Source organism: Carcharodon carcharias, chromosome 20 (assembly GCF_017639515.1).
Source record: "Carcharodon carcharias isolate sCarCar2 chromosome 20, sCarCar2.pri, whole genome shotgun sequence".
NCBI classification, from domain to species: domain Eukaryota; kingdom Metazoa; phylum Chordata; class Chondrichthyes; order Lamniformes; family Lamnidae; genus Carcharodon; species Carcharodon carcharias.
The window spans coordinates 113,365,135-113,385,297 of record NC_054486.1 but is presented as its reverse complement, the minus strand read 5'-3'; the positions used below and the strand labels follow the sequence as shown (position 1 = coordinate 113,385,297).

Below are 20,163 nucleotides of genomic sequence, written 5' to 3'. Positions count from 1 at the left end.
GGCCGCATTTCCTGCGCTTGCTGTGTCGCAGACAACTCCAGAGGCCCATCATCAGGCACCGACTGAGAATGTGCCTGGTCCCCAGAGTCCTCTGACTGCTGGCACCATGGGCACTCTCTGTCTTTGCCAGCTCCTCCAGCGAGTGTGAACTGCCATCATCACTGTGCCCTGGGACACTAGCCATTGTTCTAATTCTCACCGAGGTGCTAGTATCTGTGCTGGTGCCTGCCTGGCAGAGATGGTGCGATGCTGGTGAGACTTCAGGGCCCTCAGGTGTGAGAGGGGGCATCTGCTGCTCCTCCTCCCAGCCCTGCTCTGATGATGCTAAAAGGAAGAACAAGGACAGTGGATCAGTTAGCGTGCAGACAGTGACAAAGTTCACCCCTGTGCCCCCGGCTTATTATGCGCTCAACCTTCCATAACCAATAGTCCAGCAATGTTGCAACAATAACTAATTTAACAATCTTCAATGCTGATCTCACTGTTGGGCATAAATACTTGGCTGTGGCATCTCAGCTTCACCAACAACAGTAGACCCGGGTGCATGGCGCCTCTCCAGATCAGATCCAGGGCCTCCTGCTCGAAGCAGCTGATTATGGAGAGCTGTGCCTGGCCGCCTCCAGTCCTCACTCGCTCGGTCGCGTTCTGTGCATTCTTCTCTTGAGAAAGAGAGAAGAGCATTGATTAGGGCAAATTGCACATGGACTCTGTTGGCGCACGGCCCACCCCAGCCAGAGTGGGACACAGTAGGCCTCCAGTGCCTCCTCTCCCCACTATTACCAACCACTCAGACAAAGATGCTAGGCCTGCTCCCACCCTGCCCCCCCCCAATCCCCCCCACCACCCCCTTGGACACATGCTGCCTATCACATTAGGAACCACTGTTTTTCCTCTCATAGCAAGGAGGCGCAAGCACATGCAGCGTAGAGGGCAGCAGATGGTTCGTTGCCATGCCATCTTGAGGCCCCCCTTCCACCATCTCATCACCCTGACTAGGACATGTCATGGAGTTCTGAGTCTGCGCCCAGGTGCAGCTCCTTCAGGTTGCCCCCAAACCAGTCATGTGTGACTTAGATCAACACATGCTGTGGGGGAAAACTCACCTCCTCATGACCCACTCAGGCTGACTTCAGCAAGGGCACTATCTGCTTGGCCACCCAACAAAGTTGGGTGCAGTTGATGTAGTTTATGTGGATTTCAGCAAAGCCTTTGACAAGGCCCCACATGGGAGACTTGTAAAGAAGGCAAATGCACATGGGATACAGGGTAATTTGAAAAGGTGGATTTAAAATTGGCTTTGCTGTAGGAGACCGAGGGTGATAACAGACGGATGCTTTAGTGGCTGGAAGCTAGTGTCCAGTGGCGTACCACAGGGATCTGTGCTGGGTCCCCTATTATTTATCATTTATATAAAGGACATAGATGGCTATGTGGGGGGTAGGATTAGTAAGTTTGTAGATGACACAAAAATTGGCCAGGTGGTTAACAGTAAGGTTGAGTGTCTTGAGATACAGGAAGATATAGATGGGATGGTCAAATGGGCAGATAAGTGGCAGATGGAATTTAACCCTGAAAAGTGTGAGGTGATACACTTTGGAAGGAGTAATTTGACAAGGAAGTATTCAATGAATGGCATGACACTAGGAAGTTCTGAGGAACAAAGGGACCTTGGCGTGTGTGTCCATAGATCTCTGAAGGTGGAGGGGCAGTGGTGAAAAAGGCATATGGGACAGTTGCCTTTATCAGTCGAGGCATAGATTACAAAAGTAGGGAAGTCATGTTGGAGTTGTATAGAACATTGGTGAGGCCACAGCTGGAGTACTGTGTGCAGTTCTGGTCACCACATTATAGAAAGGATGTGATTGCACTGGAGGGGGTGCAGAGGAGATTCACCAGGATGTTGCCTGGGATGAAACATTTAAGTTATGAAGAGAGGTTGGATAGACTTGGGTTGTTTTCGTTGGAGCAGAGAAGACTGAAGGGCGACCTGATCGAGGTATACAAGATTATGAGGGGCATGGACAGGGTGGATAGGGAGCAGCTGTTCCCCTTAGTTGAAGGGTCAGTCACGAGGGGGCATAAGTTCAAGGTGAGGGGCAGGAGGTTTAGGGGGATGTGAGGAAAAACCTTTTTACCCAGAGGGTGGTGACGGTCTGGAATGCGCTGCCTGGGAAGGTGGTGGAGGTGGGTTGCCTCACATCCTTTAAAAAGTACCTGGATGAGCACTTGGCACGTCATAACATTCAAGGCTATGGGCCAAGTGCTGGTAAATGGAGTTAGGTGGGTAGGTCAGGTGTTTCTCATGTGTCAGTGCAGACTCGATGGGCTGAAGGGCCTCTTCTGCACTGTGTGATTCTGTGAAAGGAAAAATGCCCTCAATAATTCAATGCAGTCACAACACTGAGACTTGGTGTTGGGTGGGGGGGGGGGTTGGCGCAGAGGGTAAGGCTACCTACTGGGTTAAATGCCAGAACGCAACAAATCATTGAAGCGCTTGCGGCACTGGTTCTAGGTGCGCCACACCGTGTCGCGGGAGCTCATCCCCTCCTCCCAGGCACGTTTCGTCATGTGGGGGGAGCCTCTTCCTCCCAATCTGGGGACCAACACCTCCCGCCGAGCTAGCATCGCCTCGAGGAGGGCAGCAAAGCAGTCATCCGAATAACGAGGGGCGCACCCCCCCCCCCCCCCCCCCCCCACCCCCCACCCCCCACCGCTGGCCTACCCTTCAGCCTGGCCTGCACACCCAAACCCCTCTGCTGTGGCCTAGCACTGGCCATTATCGGCAGCCTACAAAAGGCTGCCTTGGCCTTCTTTTAAACAGAGAGATAAGAACAAAAAAACTGCGGATGCTGGAAATCCAAAACAAAAACAGAATTACCTGGAAAAACTCAGCAGGTCTGGCAGCATCGGCGGAGAAGAAAAGAGTTGACGTTTCGAGTCCTCATGACCCTTCTGGCAGCATCGGCGGAGAAGAAAAGAGTTGACGTTTCGAGTCCTCATGGCCCTTCTGGCAGCATCGGCGGAGAAGAAAAGAGTTGACGTTTCGAGTCCTCATGGCCCTTCTGTCGAAGGGTCATGAGGACTCGAAACGTCAACTCTTTTCTTCTCCGCCGATGCTGCCAGACCTGCTGAGTTTTTCCAGGTAATTCTGTTTTTGTCTTCTTTTAAACAGACTGCCCAGCCGCCATTGGACCCGGCTGTCTGTGCACACCCGCTACCCGCACACTCCTGCTATCCTCAGGAGATGGGACATACGCTGGGTGGGTCTTAATTGGCCCGCCCACGCAAAATGGCAGCATGGACCCGGGTATTTCATTGCCCCTGCTCTGTGGGGGGGGGGGGGGAGGTATTTCATTGCCCCTGCTCTGGGGGGGGGGGGGGGGGAGGTATTTAATTGCCCCTGCTCTGGGGGGGGGGAGGTATTTAATTGCCCCTGCTCTGGGGGGGGGAGGTATTTAATTGCCCCTGCTCTGGGGGGGGGGGGAGGTATTTAATTGCCCCTGCTCTGGGGGGGGGAGGTATTTAATTGCCCCTGCTCTGGGGGGGGGGAGGTGTTTAATTGCCCCTGCTCTGGGGGGGGGAGGTATTTAATTGCCCCTGCTCTGGGGGGGGAGGTATTTAATTGCCCCTGCTCTGGGGGGGGGGAGGTATTTAATTGCCCCTGCTCTGGGGGGCGGGGAGGTATTTAATTGCCCCTGCTCTGGGGGGGGGAGGTATTTAATTGCCCCTGCTCTGGGGGGGGAGGTATTTAATTGCCCCTGCTCTGGGGGGGGAGGTATTTAATTGCCCCTGCTCTGGGGGGGGGAGGTATTTAATTGCCCCTGCTCTGGGGGGGGGAGGTATTTAATTGCCCCTGCTCTGGGGGGGGGAGGTATTTAATTGCCCCTGCTCTGGGGGGGGGAGGTACTTAATTGCCCCTGCTCTGGGGGGGGGAGGTATTTAATTGCCCCTGCTCTGGGGGGGGGGAGGTATTTAATTGCCCCTGCTCTGGGGGGGGGGAGGTATTTAATTGCCCCTGCTCTGGGGGGGGGAGGTATTTAATTGCCCCTGCTCTGGGGGGGGGAGGTATTTAATTGCCCCTGCTCTGGGGGGGGGGAGGTATTTAATTGCCCCTGCTCTGGGGGGGGGGAGGTATTTAATTGCCCCTGCTCTGGGGGGGGGGAGGTATTTAATTGCCCCTGCTCTGGGGGGGGAGGTATTTAATTGCCCCTGCTCTGGGGGGGGGAGGTATTTAATTGCCCCTGCTCTGGGGGGGGGAGGTATTTAATTGCCCCTGCTCTGGGGGGGGGGAGGTATTTAATTGCCCCTGCTCTGGGGGGGGGGAGGTATTTAATTGCCCCTGCTCTGGGGGGGGAGGTATTTAATTGCCCCTGCTCTGGGGGGGGGGTGGGAGGTATTTAATTGCCCCTGCTCTGGGGGGGGGAGGTATTTAATTGCCCCTGCTCTGGGGGGGGGGGAGGTATTTAATTGCCCCTGCTCTGGGGTGGGAGGTATTTAATTGCCCCTGCTCTGGGGGGGGGGAGGAATTTAATTGCCCCTGCTCTGGGGGGGGGGGGGGGAGGTATTTAATTGCCCCTGCTCTGGGGGTTTGGTTTGCTGACTTCTGCACTAGGCGCAGGATCTCTGGAACTACATTTCCCAGGATTCCGCAGGTGCCGCACATGCGCACGTTGGCCGCGCTGGGTCGGTTCTCTATAGGAACGCGGCCTGGCGGCGGCGGCGGCGGCGGCCAGACTCGGAGCCGGATGGCAGAGGAAGCGGGCGGATTGAGTGGGGCGCCTCCGCCGTCGCTGCCACCGGGGAGGGTGCGGGTGCGGGTGTTGCCGGCGGCCGCTCAGGCCTGTCTGCGCTCCGGGGTGGCGGTGCCCTCGCTCGCCCGCTGCCTGGAGGAGCTGCTGCTCAACAGCCTGGAGGCCGGGTGCGGCTGCGCAGCCGTGCGGGTGGACGCGCAGGCCGGGCGCGTGCAGGTGGCGGATAACGGAGCCGGCCTGGGGCGCGCGGCCCTGGAGTTGGCTGGCACGCGCTACCACAGTGGGGGAGGGGGAGATGGCGGGGGAGGGGGGAGGGGGGGCGGGGGAGGGGGAAGGGGGGGCGGGGGAGGGGGTGATGGCTGGGGTGGGGGAGGGGGTGATGGCGGGGGTGGGGGAGGGGGTGATGGCGGGGGTGGGGGAGGGGGGTGATGGCGGGGGTGGGGGAGGGGGTGATGGTGGGGGAGGGGGAGGGGGAAGGGGGGGCGGGGGAGGGGGAGATGGTGGGGGAGGGGGAGATGGTGGGGGTGGGGGAGGGGGAAGGGGGGGCGGGGGAGGGGGTGATGGCGGGGGAGGGGGAAGGGGGGGAGGGGGTGATGGCGGGGGTGGGGGAGGGGGTGATGGCGGGGGTGGGGGAGGGGGTGATGGCTGGGGTGGGGGAGGGGGTGATGGCAGGGGTGGGGGAGGGGGAGATGGTGGGGGAGGGGGTGATGGCGGGGGAGGGGGAGGGGGTGATGGCGGGGGTGGGGGAGGTCCAGGTCACGGTCACAGTCACATTCCTGGGCCTGGGGGTCGTGGTGAGGCCCTGGCCAGCATCGCTCACCTGTCAGGTTTGCTGGAGATAGTGAGCAGGCCACAGGGCTCCAGCCGGACCTGGGTGAAATTATTCCACAATGGGCAAGCCAGGCCGGTGTATGAGGCCGAGATGGGGAGGCCGAGTCCCGGTACCACCGTCACCGTCTGCAACCTCTTCTACCAGCTGCCGGTGAGGCGGCGCCGTCTTGGCCGGCCCCTGGAGTGGGAGCAGATCCGCTGCCGGGTCCAGGCTTTGAGCCTCTTGCACCCGAGCGTCTCTTTCACCGTGCGGGACGAGGCCTCTGCCATGTCTGGAGGCTCGCTGGTGGTGAGGCTGCCCAAAGCCAGCAGCCTGCAGGTCCGCTTCGCCCAGATCCATGGCCCGCAGAAGGCAGCGGCACTGGGTCGCATCCAACACACGAGTGGCGGCTTCCAGCTGAGTGGTTTCATCAGCCGCCAGGGCCATCACACCAAAGCCCAGCGACTTGTGTTTGTCAGCAGACGGCTGGTGCTGAAGACCCGCATCCACAAGGAGCTGGACTCGCTGCTCAGGAGGCACAGCCTAATCTGTCGGCCCGGACCCCGGGGAGGCCCTGACCTTCACCCTGTCTATATCATCAACATTGACTGCGACCGTAGTCAGTATGATGCCTGCTGGGAGACAAACCGCACCCTGCTGGAGTTCACTGCCTGGAACCTGCTGCTGGGTTGCTTGGAGGAGGGAGTCCGGGCCTTCTTGCTACAGGAACAGTTGCTGGTGGAGTCCATAGAGGAGCAGGGATCTTCCCAGCTGGCTGTTGTTCACTCGAACTTCAGTTACTCACACGAACGGGTAGCAGTAGTGTCCAAGTCTGTGCACCGGCAGGCAGAGATTCTAGAGACTCCCGAGCTGGAGGCAGACTCTGAACCCTGTGTTGCTGTCTCTCAGAGTGAAGATCCAACCTTGTACTCTCGACAGTGTGGCATACCCAACTTAGAATCCTCAAGGCACAACCTTTGTTTTGCTGGTAAGGATTCAGCGGCTTATGGAAGGTCTCTGTTGAAAGAGGAGGAAAGCATTTCCCTCAGGGACCTGAGTACCTCTGCCAGCTCTGAGGCAAAACCAACAGCGCAGGCACAGCCTGGCACCACTATTTGCAAACGCACAGCTGTCTATGAGATTGGGACCTTGTCAGTCACTGAGAATTCATCACAAGAGCGGGAGCAGACAAGCATGGAGGAGCATGCAGAGGCAGGGAAACAGTTGGGAGAGTCGCAGGGGGAGCAGGTGGGAGCATCGCAGGGAGAGCAGGTGGGGGAGCTGCGAGAAAAGCAGACAGGAGAAGGGGAGTTGCGGAGGGAGGGAGTGGAAGAGCTGTGTGGGGAAAAGGGAGTTATGGTGGAGGTGCACAGGGACGGGAAGCTGTTGGGAGAACAGAGAGTGGAACTGGGTATCACGGGTCTCATAACCCACATTGTCCCCAGGAAAACGATAGATGCAGACACTGAAAGTGGAAACTCTTCCGACTGGGCCCACATCTGCTGCCCTGGCCCAGTGAGTGCTTGGGCGGTTCTTAATGAGATGCCAAGAAAGGGAGATGGACATCTCATGCCTGATGAAAGAACACTCTCAAATGTAGCAAGGAAACATAGGATAGATATGCCCCAAGAGCCTGTGACTGACTGTCGGAGAATTCGGGAGACTTATTGGTGTCATCATCACTCTGGGAACTCTGCTGAATCAGTGACACTATCTCAGAAGATGATTTTACCGAAATACCTCACTAGTTCTGAGTACAGAAATCCTGCCAGTTGTGAACCTGTCTGTTGTCAGGCTAAATTCCACAGGAAACTGAGCATGTCTCTAATAACTGGTTCGCTGGATGTATTTAGGAGAAACTATGGGAAGATAAGTGATGATCAAAATGGAGGAGACTCTTCTCAAGGCAGTGTTGGTGATCCAGCCATGAGGCCATTAGTAGATAATGTGACAATAACTAAGGGCGCCAAGAGTTTTTACCAGAGCCCAGATGTAAAATATGCTGATTCTACAACTAATTACCACAGTGAGAGTGACCGGTGTGATTGTAGTGGTCTTTTAAAGAGTTTGTATTCTGATGGAAATTGCCCAGCAGCTGTATGTGTGGCCAAAGCACGGGCCGACCTGATTGAACTGCCTGGTTATTCACAAATCAAGGAAACCTTTCCAGTTGCCAAGGAGCCTCCAAGAACACTGGCTGCAAAGTTGTGCAGGTTAAAGGATCTTAAAGGACAGCCTATTGAAGAGAAGAGTGGAGAGTCCAAAGCAGGGAGTTCCACAGAGCCATGCCAACCCTGCCAGAGTTACAAGGACCTTCTGCAGCAAGAACAAGAGTGTGCAAAATCGATATCTCCAGAGCCAGTGTGCTCAACAGCTCAGGTGATCACCGAAAACGTTTCCCTTCGAGAGGGGGTGGTGAATGAGGAATGTCAGGCAAAAAGGAGCAGTGCGCCAATTGAACATGTCCAATGCATGAATAACAGGGAAGCTTGTTCAGTTCACTTGCCTTGGCCTGCAATTGATGAAAGGACTGGAAAAGGAACAGATACTCAGTCTGATCAGCATGTTGGGGACCGACCTCAAAGTTACAGAACAAGTGATGCAAACTTGAACCCATCTACGGAAGATTCTGTGGCCACATGGAAAGTTCCAGAACTTGTTTATGTTCAAACTAAACCAATACATACTGGAGAATTACCAGGAAGTTGTATGGAGACCTGTAAAGGTCAAAGTGACACATTGAAAAGTTTTGTTTCAGACTGGCTGCAGTACTTTGATGGCTCTCTCGGAAGGATGGTGTATGTAAACAGCACGACTGGACTAAGTAGCTATGAAGTTCCACCAGATGCCCAAACACAGGCTGCCTGTATAAAGGACTTCACAACAATGGCAGTTAATGTTCTCACTAAGACTGGTGAGTTTTTGAAGAAATGTAGAGGCATCACTTCACATTCCTCAAATATACCTCCCCATCCCCTCCCTCACCCCCACTGACAATTAAACTGGGCCCTGTTAATAGGTTACTAGTGAGATTTCCACCCCAGTTCTGCCAAAATCTAGCATGATAAATTTCTCTCAGGCCATAGGGTCCTCTGAGCCTGCTTCACCATTCAATAAAACCTTAGCTGATCTTCAGCCTTGACTACACTTTCCCACTGATCTCCATATCCCTTCATTGCCTTTGAGTCCAAAAGTCTATTGACCTCAACTTTGAATAAATTCAATGACTAGCTGAAAACCTGATTTGGTAAGTCACTAAATGGCCCTGATGTTCTGCACTGTATTCCATAATAGCCCTATTATAAACAGTTTTCTTCCAACTCACCCATATCTGCAAACTTCATTGCTGTACCTCACCCCTCGCATTCTGTTTCCTGTTCATATCCTTGGATAATCCCCTTTATCTTCACTATCTCTTGTGGTCTTTCTGTATCCCTCGTCACTTTCTTTTTTCAGTTGACACTTGGGTCCCTCTCCTCTCCTTAGTTCCATTATCCATCTCTGGAAAAATCTCTCAAGCTCATGTAACTTGTCTGTTATGCTGGGAATTAGTACACGAAAAATAATAATCCATTTAGTTTGCGTTCTATTAAGCTACTAGGTGATATGACAATGGAGCTCATTGATCAATCACAGCAATCAGTCTCTATCTCTTAGTGTGCAACAGACCCCCTGTCATGAACTGAGGAAAATTCCTAGTGGTGGAGAGTTTTGGGTTCATTAGTGCTCATCCCTAATTCCCCTTGAGAAGACGGTGGTGAGCCACTTTCTTGAGGTGGCTCACCAGACCTTTCCAGTTAAGAGTCAAACATCTTACTTTGGGCCTGGAGTCACATATCAGCTAGACAGGGCAGGGAAAGCAGATTTCCTTTTGTAAAGGACATTTTGAACCAAATGGGTTTTTACTTCAATCTTTTTGTTTGATGGTTGCCATTATGGATACAGGCTCTTTATTCTAAGGTTTATTTAATTAATTCAATTGATTGAATCTAAATTCCTTGGCTGCTGTGGTGGGATTTTAGATCAATACTTCAGGCTGCTGCATTACCAAAATAAAAACAGAAAATGCTGGAAATATGCAGCGGGTCTGGCCGCATCTGTGGAGAGAGAAGCAGTTAATATATCAGATTGATCGCCTTTCATCAGAACTCTGGATTACTAGTCCAGTAATATAGCCGTGATGCCTCTGTCCTGCCAAATTCGCTCACTGGAATATTGACCTGGAACTTGTGATCAGCAGTGAAGCAAGGGAACTTACCACTGATCTCAAAGAAAGAGCGATCTTGTGACATCTGGTGTGGTTTTCCCCTCACCTGTCAGCATTTTAAATCTGGCACTAAGTCAAGGGGATGTCTGGGCGTGCAACAAGCAGATAAGGAACCAATCACATTTGAGTATTCACACAAAGCAAAACAGGAAGTTAAATGTACAATCCTGCTGAGCACCCAGCTTCCCCTCCTGACCCCTGTCAGCTGATACTGTAAACGGTTCTTTGTCTCCCATAGTTGACTCTCCTCTAAATCTTCTGTAATCTGCCCTCTCATCAAAAACACCAACCCTTGATACTACCATCCTATCTCCAAACTCCCTTTCCTCTCCAAAGTCCTTGAACATGTTGCCTCCCAAATCAGTCCCATCTTCACTAGAACGCCATGATTGAATCCCACCAGTCAAGTTCCCCCTGCCACAGTACCACAAAGATTCTTATCAAAATCATAAATTACAGTCCTGTGTGACTGTGACAAAGGTAAACCTTCCCTCCTTGTCCTTCTCCACCTGTCTGCAGCCTTTGACATGGTTGAGCAAAGCACCCTCCTCCAAAGACTCTCAGCTGTTGTCCAGCTGAATGGGAGTGCTCTCACCTGATTCCATTCTTACCTGCCAATCATAGCCTTGGTATCACTTACCATGGCTTCTCTTCCTGCTCCTACACTGTTACCTCTGGTGTCCCCCGAGGATCAATCCTTGGCCCCATCCTATTTCTCATCCATATGCTGTCCCTCGGCAACATCGTCTGATGGCACAATTTTGGCTTTCACACGTACTCTGACACCCAGCTCTACCTCACCACCACCTCTCTCGGCTCCTGCACAATTGCTAAACTATCAGATTGCTTATCCAACATCCAGTACTGGATCAGCAAAAATTTACTCCAATTAAGTATTGGGAAGACTGAAGCCATTGTTTTCAGACCCTGTTTCAAACTCCAATCCCTAGCTATTGACGCCATCTCTTCCCTGGACTGAGTTTAAGTTATATTGTTCGCAAACTTGGTGTCACATTTGACTCTGAGATGAGCTTCTGACCTCATATGCTATCACTAAGCCCTCTTACTGCCTCTGTAACATCACCCGATTTCATCCCTCTCCCAGCTCATCTGCTGCTGAAATCCTCATCATGTCTTCTTTACTTACTCATAGACATTTACAGCACAGAAGAAGGCCATTCGGCCTCATATCCCTGCCAGTCAGCAAAGATCTGACTACATTAATCCCATTTCCCAGTGCTTGGCCCATAGACTTGGAGGCTTTGGCAATGTAAGTGAATATCTAAATATTTCTTAAATGTTATGAGAGTTTCTGACTCAACCACCCTTTCAGGCAGTGAGTTCCAGACTCCCACCACCCTCTGGGTGAGAAAAATTCTCCTCAACTCCCCTCTTATTCTTCTACCTCTTACCTTAAATCTATGCCCCCTAGTTATTGACCCCTCTACTAGTGGAAAAAGTGCCTTCCTATCCACCATATTTATGCCCCTCATAATCTTATACACCTCTATCAGGTCCCCTCTCGACCTTTGCTGCTCCAGGGAAAACAACCCCAACCTATCCAATCTTCTAGACTCGACTATTCCAATGCACCTTCTGCCGGCCTCCCACATTCTATCTTCTGTAAACTTGAGGTCTGCTGCCCATGTCTTAACTCGCACCAAGTCCCGTTCTCCTTTCAGCCCTGTGCTTGCTGACCTTCATTGGCTCCTGATCAAGAAATATCTAGACATTAAAATTTTCATCTTTATTTTTAAATTCTTCCATGGCCTTGCCACTCCTATCTCTGTGATCCTCCCTGGCCCTGCAACCCTACCCTGTGCTCCTCTATTGCTCGACTCTTGTGCATCTCAAATTTTAATTACTCCATCATTGGTGGATATGCATCCTGTTGCCTAGGCCCCAGACTTTGGAATTCCCTCCCTACACCTCCACCCCTCAACCTAGCTTTCCTCTTTTAAGACTCTCTTGAAGATTTGTCACACAACTGTCCTCATCATCAGTGACCAGTTCTGGAAAAATCCACATAACAAAGAGCTTGTCATTCTCCTCAGCCCGAATCACCTACAATTTCAGGATAATCCTGGAAGTTTAACAATCCTAGACTCTTCCTCTCAATTTTTTTTATTTGTGTGGCTGGGGAAGAAATTATAGTTCGAAGTCGAGGTTAACAATCTATTCAGCAGCTTCAGCTGTACCCTGTGAATGGTTGTGATGCCACCAAGAATGGATCTCCTGGTGGGAATTCAATATGCTGGGGTAGCCTAACTTGGATGACCTCAGTTACAATCTGAGCTGTTCCTCTAGTTCCACTTGAGAAGCAGATGGCCACATCTTCCCTGGCCCGTCCTCAAGTGGTTGACCCTTGTACCCTAACTTCTGACAGCAAGTTCAAGGAGTTCATGGATTTCTTTATACTGAAGATATGACCACCTGTATAGCTGTGTCTCATTTCTTATTTGACCTCTATTTCTAATGTCTCCCTGGTTCTTGCCTGCTTGAATTCCACATCTTCAGCTTTTATGCTATATCTCCTATCTCCCTGCTTCAAACTTAGCCATGAGATACCAATAAGCACCCTATTGTTCCGCACACCACTCGGCTCCTAATTACTCCCATTGCTGTCCTTATGAAACTTAGAATAATGGACACCTCACTTGGTCTCAGAACTTTAAAAGCCATCATTATCACCACTCTTGAGAAAAACTCAACATATTTCTCTTTAATTTAAATAAAAACAGAAAATGCTGGAAAAGTTCAGCAGGTCTGGCAGCATCTGTGGAAAGAGAAGTAGAATTAATGCTTCAAGTCCATATGACTCTTCAGAGTTAATTATCACCTCATCTGCAAAATTCCCTTTCCTCTCTGAGCCCTCAATTGTGTTATTGTCTCTGAACATTTAGCCAGTCTCTTCTCAACAAATCCATCCAATCAGGACTCCAAATCCATCCAGTCAGGACTCCAAATCCATCCAATCAGGACTTCAAATCCATCCAATCAGGACTCCAAATCCATCCAGTCAGGACTCCAAATCCATCCAATCAGGACTCCAAATCCATCCAATCAGGACCCCAAATCCATCCAATCAGGACTCCAAATCCATCCAATCAGGACTCCAAATCCATCCAATCAGGACTCCAAATCCATCCAATCAGGACTCCAAATCCATCCAATCAGGACTCCCTCCAGCTAACAGTTTTTTAGGGCCATCCTTGCCAACGCTTGAATGACAATTTCTTGTAACCCTCAGCCCCCCACCCCACTCCATCCAATCCACTTCACTTCACCCCATCCCACCCTACCCCACCTCACCTCATCCCACCCCACCCCACTCAATCCCACTTCACTCCATCCGCCCATCCCACCCTACCCCATCTTACCCCACCCCACCTTACCCCACCCCACTTCACCTCACCCCATCCAATCCCACCCCACCCCATCCTCCCATCCCACCCCACTTCATCCAATCCACTTCACTTCACCCCATCCCACCCTACCCCACCTCACCTCATCCCACCCCACCTCACCTCACCCCATCCAATCCCACCCCACCCCATCCTCCCATCCCACCCCACTTCACCTCATCCACCCATCCCATCCACCCACCCCACTTCCCACCCACCCTCACCCTACCTCGCCCTCACCTCACCCCACCCCACCCTCACCTCACCCCACCCCACCCCACTCTCACCTCACCCCACCCCACCCCACTCTCACCTCACCTCACCCCACCCTCACCTCACCCCACCCTCACCTCACCTCACCCCACCCCACCCCCACCTCACCCCACCCCACCCCACCTCATCCCATCCCATACCACCCCACCTCACCTCACCCCCCCATCCACCCATCCCACCTCACCTCACCTCACTCCATCCCACCCCACCTTATCCCATCCCATTCCACTTCTCACCCAACCTCACCCCAGCCCACCACCCTCACCCCACTCCCACACCCTCTCACCCCAACCCACCTCACCCCCCCATCCAACCCACCTCACCACCCCCACCCCAGCCCACCTCAACCCCCCACCCCACCCTACCTCAGCACTCACCCGCCCTCACCTGACCCCACCTCACCCACCCTCACCCCACCCCACCCTCACCTCACCTCACCTCCCCACCCCGCCCTCACCTCACCCCACCCCACCCCACCCTCACCTCACCTCCCCACACCACCCTCACCTCACCCGCCCTCACATCACCCCACCCCACCCTCACCTCACCCCACCCCACCCTCACCTCACCCGCCCTCACCTCACCCCACCCCACCCCACCCTCACCTCACCCCACCCCACCCTCACCTCACCCGCCCTCACCTCACCTCACCTCCCCACCCCGCCCTCACCTCACCCCACCCCACCCTCACCTCACCTCCCCGCCCCACCCTCACCTCACCCACCCTCACCTCACCCCACCCCACCCTCACCTCACCCCAGCCCACCCTCACCTCACCCGCCCTCACCTCACCCCACCCCACCCCACCCTCACCTCACCCCACCCCACCCTCACCTCACCCCACTCTCACCTCACCCCACCCTCACCCCACCCTCACCTCACCCCACCCCACTCTCACCTCACCCCACCCCACCCTCACCTCACCCGCCCTCACCTCACCCCACCCCACTCTCACCTCACCCGCCCTCACCTCACCCCACCCCACCCTCACCTCACCCCACCCCACTCTCACCCCACCCCACCCCACCCTCACCTCACCCGCCCTCACCTTACCCCACCCCACCCTCACCTCACCCCACCCCACTCTCACCTCACCCCACCCCACCCTCACCTCACCCCACCCCACTCTCACCCCACCCCACCCCACCCTCACCTCACCCGCCCTCACCTCACCTCACCCCACCCCACCCTCACCTCACCCCACCCCACTCTCACCTCACCCCACCCCACCCTCACCTCACCCGCCCTCACCTCACCCCACCCCACCCTCACCTCACCCCACCTCACCCCACCCCACTCTCACCTCACCCCACCCCACCCTCACCTGACCCTCACCTCACCCCACCCCACTCTCACCTCACCCCACCCCACTCTCACCTCACCCCACCCCACCCTCACCTCACCTCACCCCACCCCACCCCCACCCCACCCCCCCTCACCCCACCCCACCCCACCTCACCCCACCCCACCCTCACCTCACATCCCCACCCCACCCTCACCTCACATCCCCACCCCACCCTCACCTCACATCCCCACCCCACCCTCACCTCCCCACCCCACCCTCCCCCCCCCCACCTCCCCACCCCCCCACCTCACCCACCCCACCCCACCCCACCTCACCCCCCCCCACCCCCCCCCCCCCCCCCCCCCCACCCCACCCCCCCCCCCACCCACCTCACCTCACCTCACCTCACCTCACCTCACCCCACCCTCACCCCACCCCACCCCACCCCACCCTCACCTCACCCCACCCTCACCTCACCCCACCCTCACCTCACCCCCCCCCACCCCACCCCACCCCACCTCACCCCACCCTCACCTCACCCTCACTCCACCCTCACCTCACCCCACCCCACCCCACCCCACCCCACTCTCACCTCACCTCACCCTCACCTCACCTCACCTCACCCCACCCCACCCCACCCTCACCTCACCCCACCCCACCCTCACCTCACCCCACCCCACCCTCACCTCACCCCACCCTCACCTCACCCCACCCCACCCTCACCTCACCCCACTCTCACCTCACCTCACCCCACCCTCTCCTCACCCCACCCCACTCTCACCCCACCCTCACCTCACCCTCACCTCACCCTCACCTCACCTCACCTCACCCTCACCTCACTCTCACCTCACCTCACCCCACCCTCACCCCACCCTCACCTCACCTCACCTCACCTCACCTCACCTCACCTCACCTCACCTCACCCCACCCCACTCTCACCTCACACCACTCTCACCTCACCCCACCCTCACCTCACCCCACCCTCACCTCACCCCACCCTCACCTCACCCTCACCTCACCCCACCCTCACCTCACCCTCACCTCACCCGCCCTCACCTCACCCGCCCTCACCTCACCCCACCCTCACCTCACCCCACCCTCACCTCACCCTCACCTCACCCGCCCTCACCTCACCCCACCCTCACCTCATCCGCCCTCACCTCACCCCACCCCACTCTCACCCCACCTCACCCTCACCTCACCCTCACCTCACCCCACCCTCACCTCACCCGCCCTCACCTCACCCCACCCCACTCTCACCCCACCTCACCCTCACCTCACCCTCACCCCACCCTCACCTCACCTCACCCTCACCTCACCCGCCCTCACCTCACCCCACCCCACCCTCACCTCACCTCACCCTCACCTCACCCGCCCTCACCTCACCCCACCCCACCCTCACTTCACCTCACCTCACCCTCACCTCACCCCACCCTCACCTCACCCGCCCTCACCTCACCCCACCCTCACCTCACCCTCACCTCACTCCACCCTCACCCCACCCTCACCCCACCCGCCCTCACCTCACCCCACCCCACCCTCACCTCACCCTCACCTCACCTCACCCCACCCTCACCTCACCCCACCCTCACCTCACCTCACCCCACCCCACCCCCACCTCACCCCACCCTCACCCCACTCTCACCCTCACCTCACCCTCACCTCACCCTCACCTCACCCTCACCCCACCCTCACCCCACCCTCACCTCACCCCACCCTCACCCCACCCTCACCCCACCCTCACCCCACCCCACCCCACCCTCACCTCACCCTCACCTCACCCCACCCCACCCTCATCTCACCCCACCCTCACCCCACCCTCACCTCACCCTCACCTCACCCTCACCTCACCCCACCCTCACCCCACCCTCACCTCACCCCACCCTCACCCCACTCTCACCCTCACCTCACCCTCACCCCACCCTCACCTCACCCTCACCTCACCCTCACCCCACCCTCACCCCACCCTCACCTCACCCTCACCTCACCCCACCCTCACCCCACCCTCACCTCACCTCACCCCACCCTCACCTCACCCTCACCCCACCCTCACCTCACCCTCACCTCACCCCACCCTCACCCCACCCTCACCTCACCCTCACCCTCACCTCACCCCCACCCTCACCTCACCTCACCTCACCTCACCTCACCTCACCTCACCTCACCTCACCTCACCCCACCCTCACCTCACCCCACCCCACTTCCCACCTCACCGCTCCCCACCCCACCCTCACCTCACCCCACCCTCACCCGCCCGCACCCTCACCCTCACCTCACCTCCCCACCCCACCCTCACCTCACCTCCCCACCCCACCCTCACCTCACCTCACCTCACCCTCACCCCACCCTCACCTCACCTCCCCACCCCACCCTCACCCTCACCCTCACCCCACCCCATCTCACCCACCGTCACCCACCCTCACCCCACCCCACCACACATCACCCCACCCCACCCCACTTCCCACCTCACCGCTCCCCACCTCACCCCCACCCCCAACCCAGCTCACCTCACCCCACCCTACCTCAGCACTCACCCGCCCTCACCCGACCCCACCTGCCCTCACCTCACTCCACCTCACCCGCCCCCACCCCAGGTTTTTAATGAATTAGCCACATTTGGCACCATGGTCACACCAGCTTCCTCCAACATGGATACTCCGTTGTCCAGCTCTGCAAGACAGCCTTTATGTTGTTTCTACTTATTCGATCACACTAGCATATTGTAGTAACAGCTTCTCTTCACTCCCCCATGTTGTTACTTCTAGAGTCTGCCAAGGATCCATCTGAGGTCAGTGGTAGTCCCCTATCCTAACTGAGATCAGTGACTGAGAGCAAGGTGCTGCAAGCTGGGGGGTTGCCAGTCAGGCTCCATGGTGCTTTAACAAAAACAAAAATAACTGGAAAAACTCAGCAGGTCTGACAGCATCTATGGAGTGGAAGACAGAGTTAATGCTTCGAGTCCGTGTGACTCTTCCTCAGAACTTCATCAGATGAAGAGTCATACGGACTCGAAACTCTGTCTTCCACTTCCACTGATGCAGTCAGACCTGCTGAGTTTTTCCAGCTATTTTTGTTTTTGTTTTTGTTTCAGATTTCCAGCATCCACAGTATTTTGCTTTTACCCATAGTGCTTTAATTAGGTTAGTTCTGGTGATGATTTGAGTATATTCAATCATCAGAGCTAGGGAGGGAAGATAAGTAATTCATCTATCATTCTGCTGGATTTCCATACAAATATACAGTTTCCCCCACAGCCTGTTCAGTCTGATTAGTTTCTAGCTGTATACATGGAGTGTAAACTGGCTCTTTGCTTTTTCTACAGGCTCTCAGTACCAGTGTTACCCATTCCACAGCCATAGCCTAATCCCTTTCCTGCCAAGGCCACGTGAAGAGAGACAGAAGGACAGAGCCGGTGAGGGGATCAGTGATAGAGATCAAGTTGGTTTGACATGTCTCCAAGTGGGACAGTTAGGGATGGCATTTGTACATAACAACTTCAGCTTTGTCTGATCAACTTCGAACTATGGGACTCTTCAACTTTGTGCTACAAGCTCTAGGCATTTAAAATCTAAGCCTAATATTAACTAATCATTAATGCATTACTTAATCGCTGCTTAATAAGGTGGAGTCCAGCACCATGAACTTGGAGATTCTTTGCAGTGCTTTGTCACTGCAACTATACCTCCAGTATCAGCCTGTGATTAGTCATTGAGAGAAAGGAATTGGAGTTGAGGTAGAGCTTCGAGAGAGAACTGCGAAAGTGCTCTCTGATCCACGGATGATGGAATCTCCTGCTACTCCCACTCTTCTTTCTCCATAGATCCATGATCCCACCCTTCGAGTCATTGCCCATCTCAACTCTTGTTCAACATGAACTTAGAGGTTCTGACCAACTTTCCCCCACATTAAGATCAGGATACTCCAAACTATTAGTGAGGTACCTCCCACATTACGAATATGCTGATGGTGACTGTGGGTTTATTCTCTTTGGACAGGTGCCCAGTTGGGATCATGCGATTCACTGCGTTCACTGCTTCAAGAGTGGATGAATCCAGTCTTTTTCCGCCCTCCAGAGGTAGGATCTACCACCTTTGGGCTGTTTGCTGCATTATCTGAAATCACACCAGCTCCTGTTCACCTATAACCTCTGTGCTTGCTGGTGTACATTGGCTGTCACTCCAGAATTGCCTCAATTTTAAAATACTCATCATCATTTTCAAATCCTTCCATGTCCTATCTCTGCAAACATCTATACGGTTAGATCAGGTACAGGGGTAGTAAATGGTGGGTCAGGTACAGGGGGAGTGAATGTTCGGGTCAGGTATGGGGAATAGTGAATGGTGAGTCAGGTACATGGGTAGTGAATGGTTGGGTCAGGTCTTGGGGGTAGTGAATGTTTGGGTCAGGTATGGGGGATAGTGAACGGTGGGTCAGGTATGGGGGGTAGTGAATGGTGAGTCAGGTACAGGGGTAGTGAATGGTTGGGTCAGGTCTTGGGGGTAGTGAATGTTCGGGTCAGGTATGGGGGATAGTGAATGGTGGGTCAGGTCTGGGGGGTAGTGAATGGTGAGTCAGGTACAGGGATAGTGAATGGTGGGTCAGGTCTTGGGGGTAGTGAATGGTGGGTCAGGTACAGGGGTAGTGAATGGTTGGGTCAGGTCTGGGGGGTAGTGAATGTTCGGGTCAGGTATGGGGGATAGTGAATGGTGAGTCAGGTACAGGGGTAGTGAATGGTGAGTCAGGTACAGGGGTAGTGAATGGTTGGGTCAGGTCTGGGGGGTAGTGAATGTTCGGGTCAGGTATGGGGGATAGTGAATGGTGGGTCAGGTATGGGGGGTAGTGAATGGTGAGTCAGGTACAGGGGTAGTGAATGGTGGGTCAGGTACAGGGGTAGTGAATGGTGGGTCAGGTACAGGGGTAGTGAATGGTTGGGTCAGGTCTGGGGGGTAGTGAATGTTCGGGTCAGGTATGGGGGATAGTGAATGGTGGGTCAGGTATGGGGGGTAGTGAATGGTTGGGTCAGGTACAGGGGATAGTGAATGGTTGGGTCAGGTACGGGGGATAGTGAATGGTTGGGTCAGGTATGGGAGGTAGTGAATGGTTGGGTCAGGTACAGGGGTAGTGAATGGTGGGTCAGGTATGGGGGTAGTGAATGGTGGGTCAGGTATAGGGGTAGTGAATGGTGGGTCAGGTACGGGGGGTAGTGAATGGTGGGTCAGGTACGGCGGGTAGTGAATGGTTGGGTCAGCTATGGGGGGTAGTGAATAGTGGGTCAGGTATGGGGGGTAGTGAATGGTGGGTCAGGTATGGGGGGTAGTGAATGGTTGGGTCAGGTACAGGGGATAGTGAATGGTGGGTCAGGTATGGGGGGT

At 54.9% G+C, this 20,163-nt stretch overlaps 1 protein-coding gene across 1 annotated transcript in view; it reads left to right on the top strand.

Annotated features, from left to right (window-relative positions):
- Positions 1-4,661: 4,661 nt before the first annotated feature.
- mlh3 (mutL homolog 3 (E. coli)) overlaps positions 4,662-20,163 on the top strand; it is a 133,099-nt gene continuing 117,597 nt past the window's right edge. The window contains exons 1-4 of the mRNA XM_041214241.1: positions 4,662-5,031; positions 5,501-8,476; positions 18,114-18,203; positions 18,787-18,866. Coding sequence (XP_041070175.1) covers positions 4,662-5,031; positions 5,501-8,476; positions 18,114-18,203; positions 18,787-18,866 — 3,516 coding nt within the window. The remainder of the gene's footprint in view (positions 5,032-5,500; positions 8,477-18,113; positions 18,204-18,786; positions 18,867-20,163) is intronic.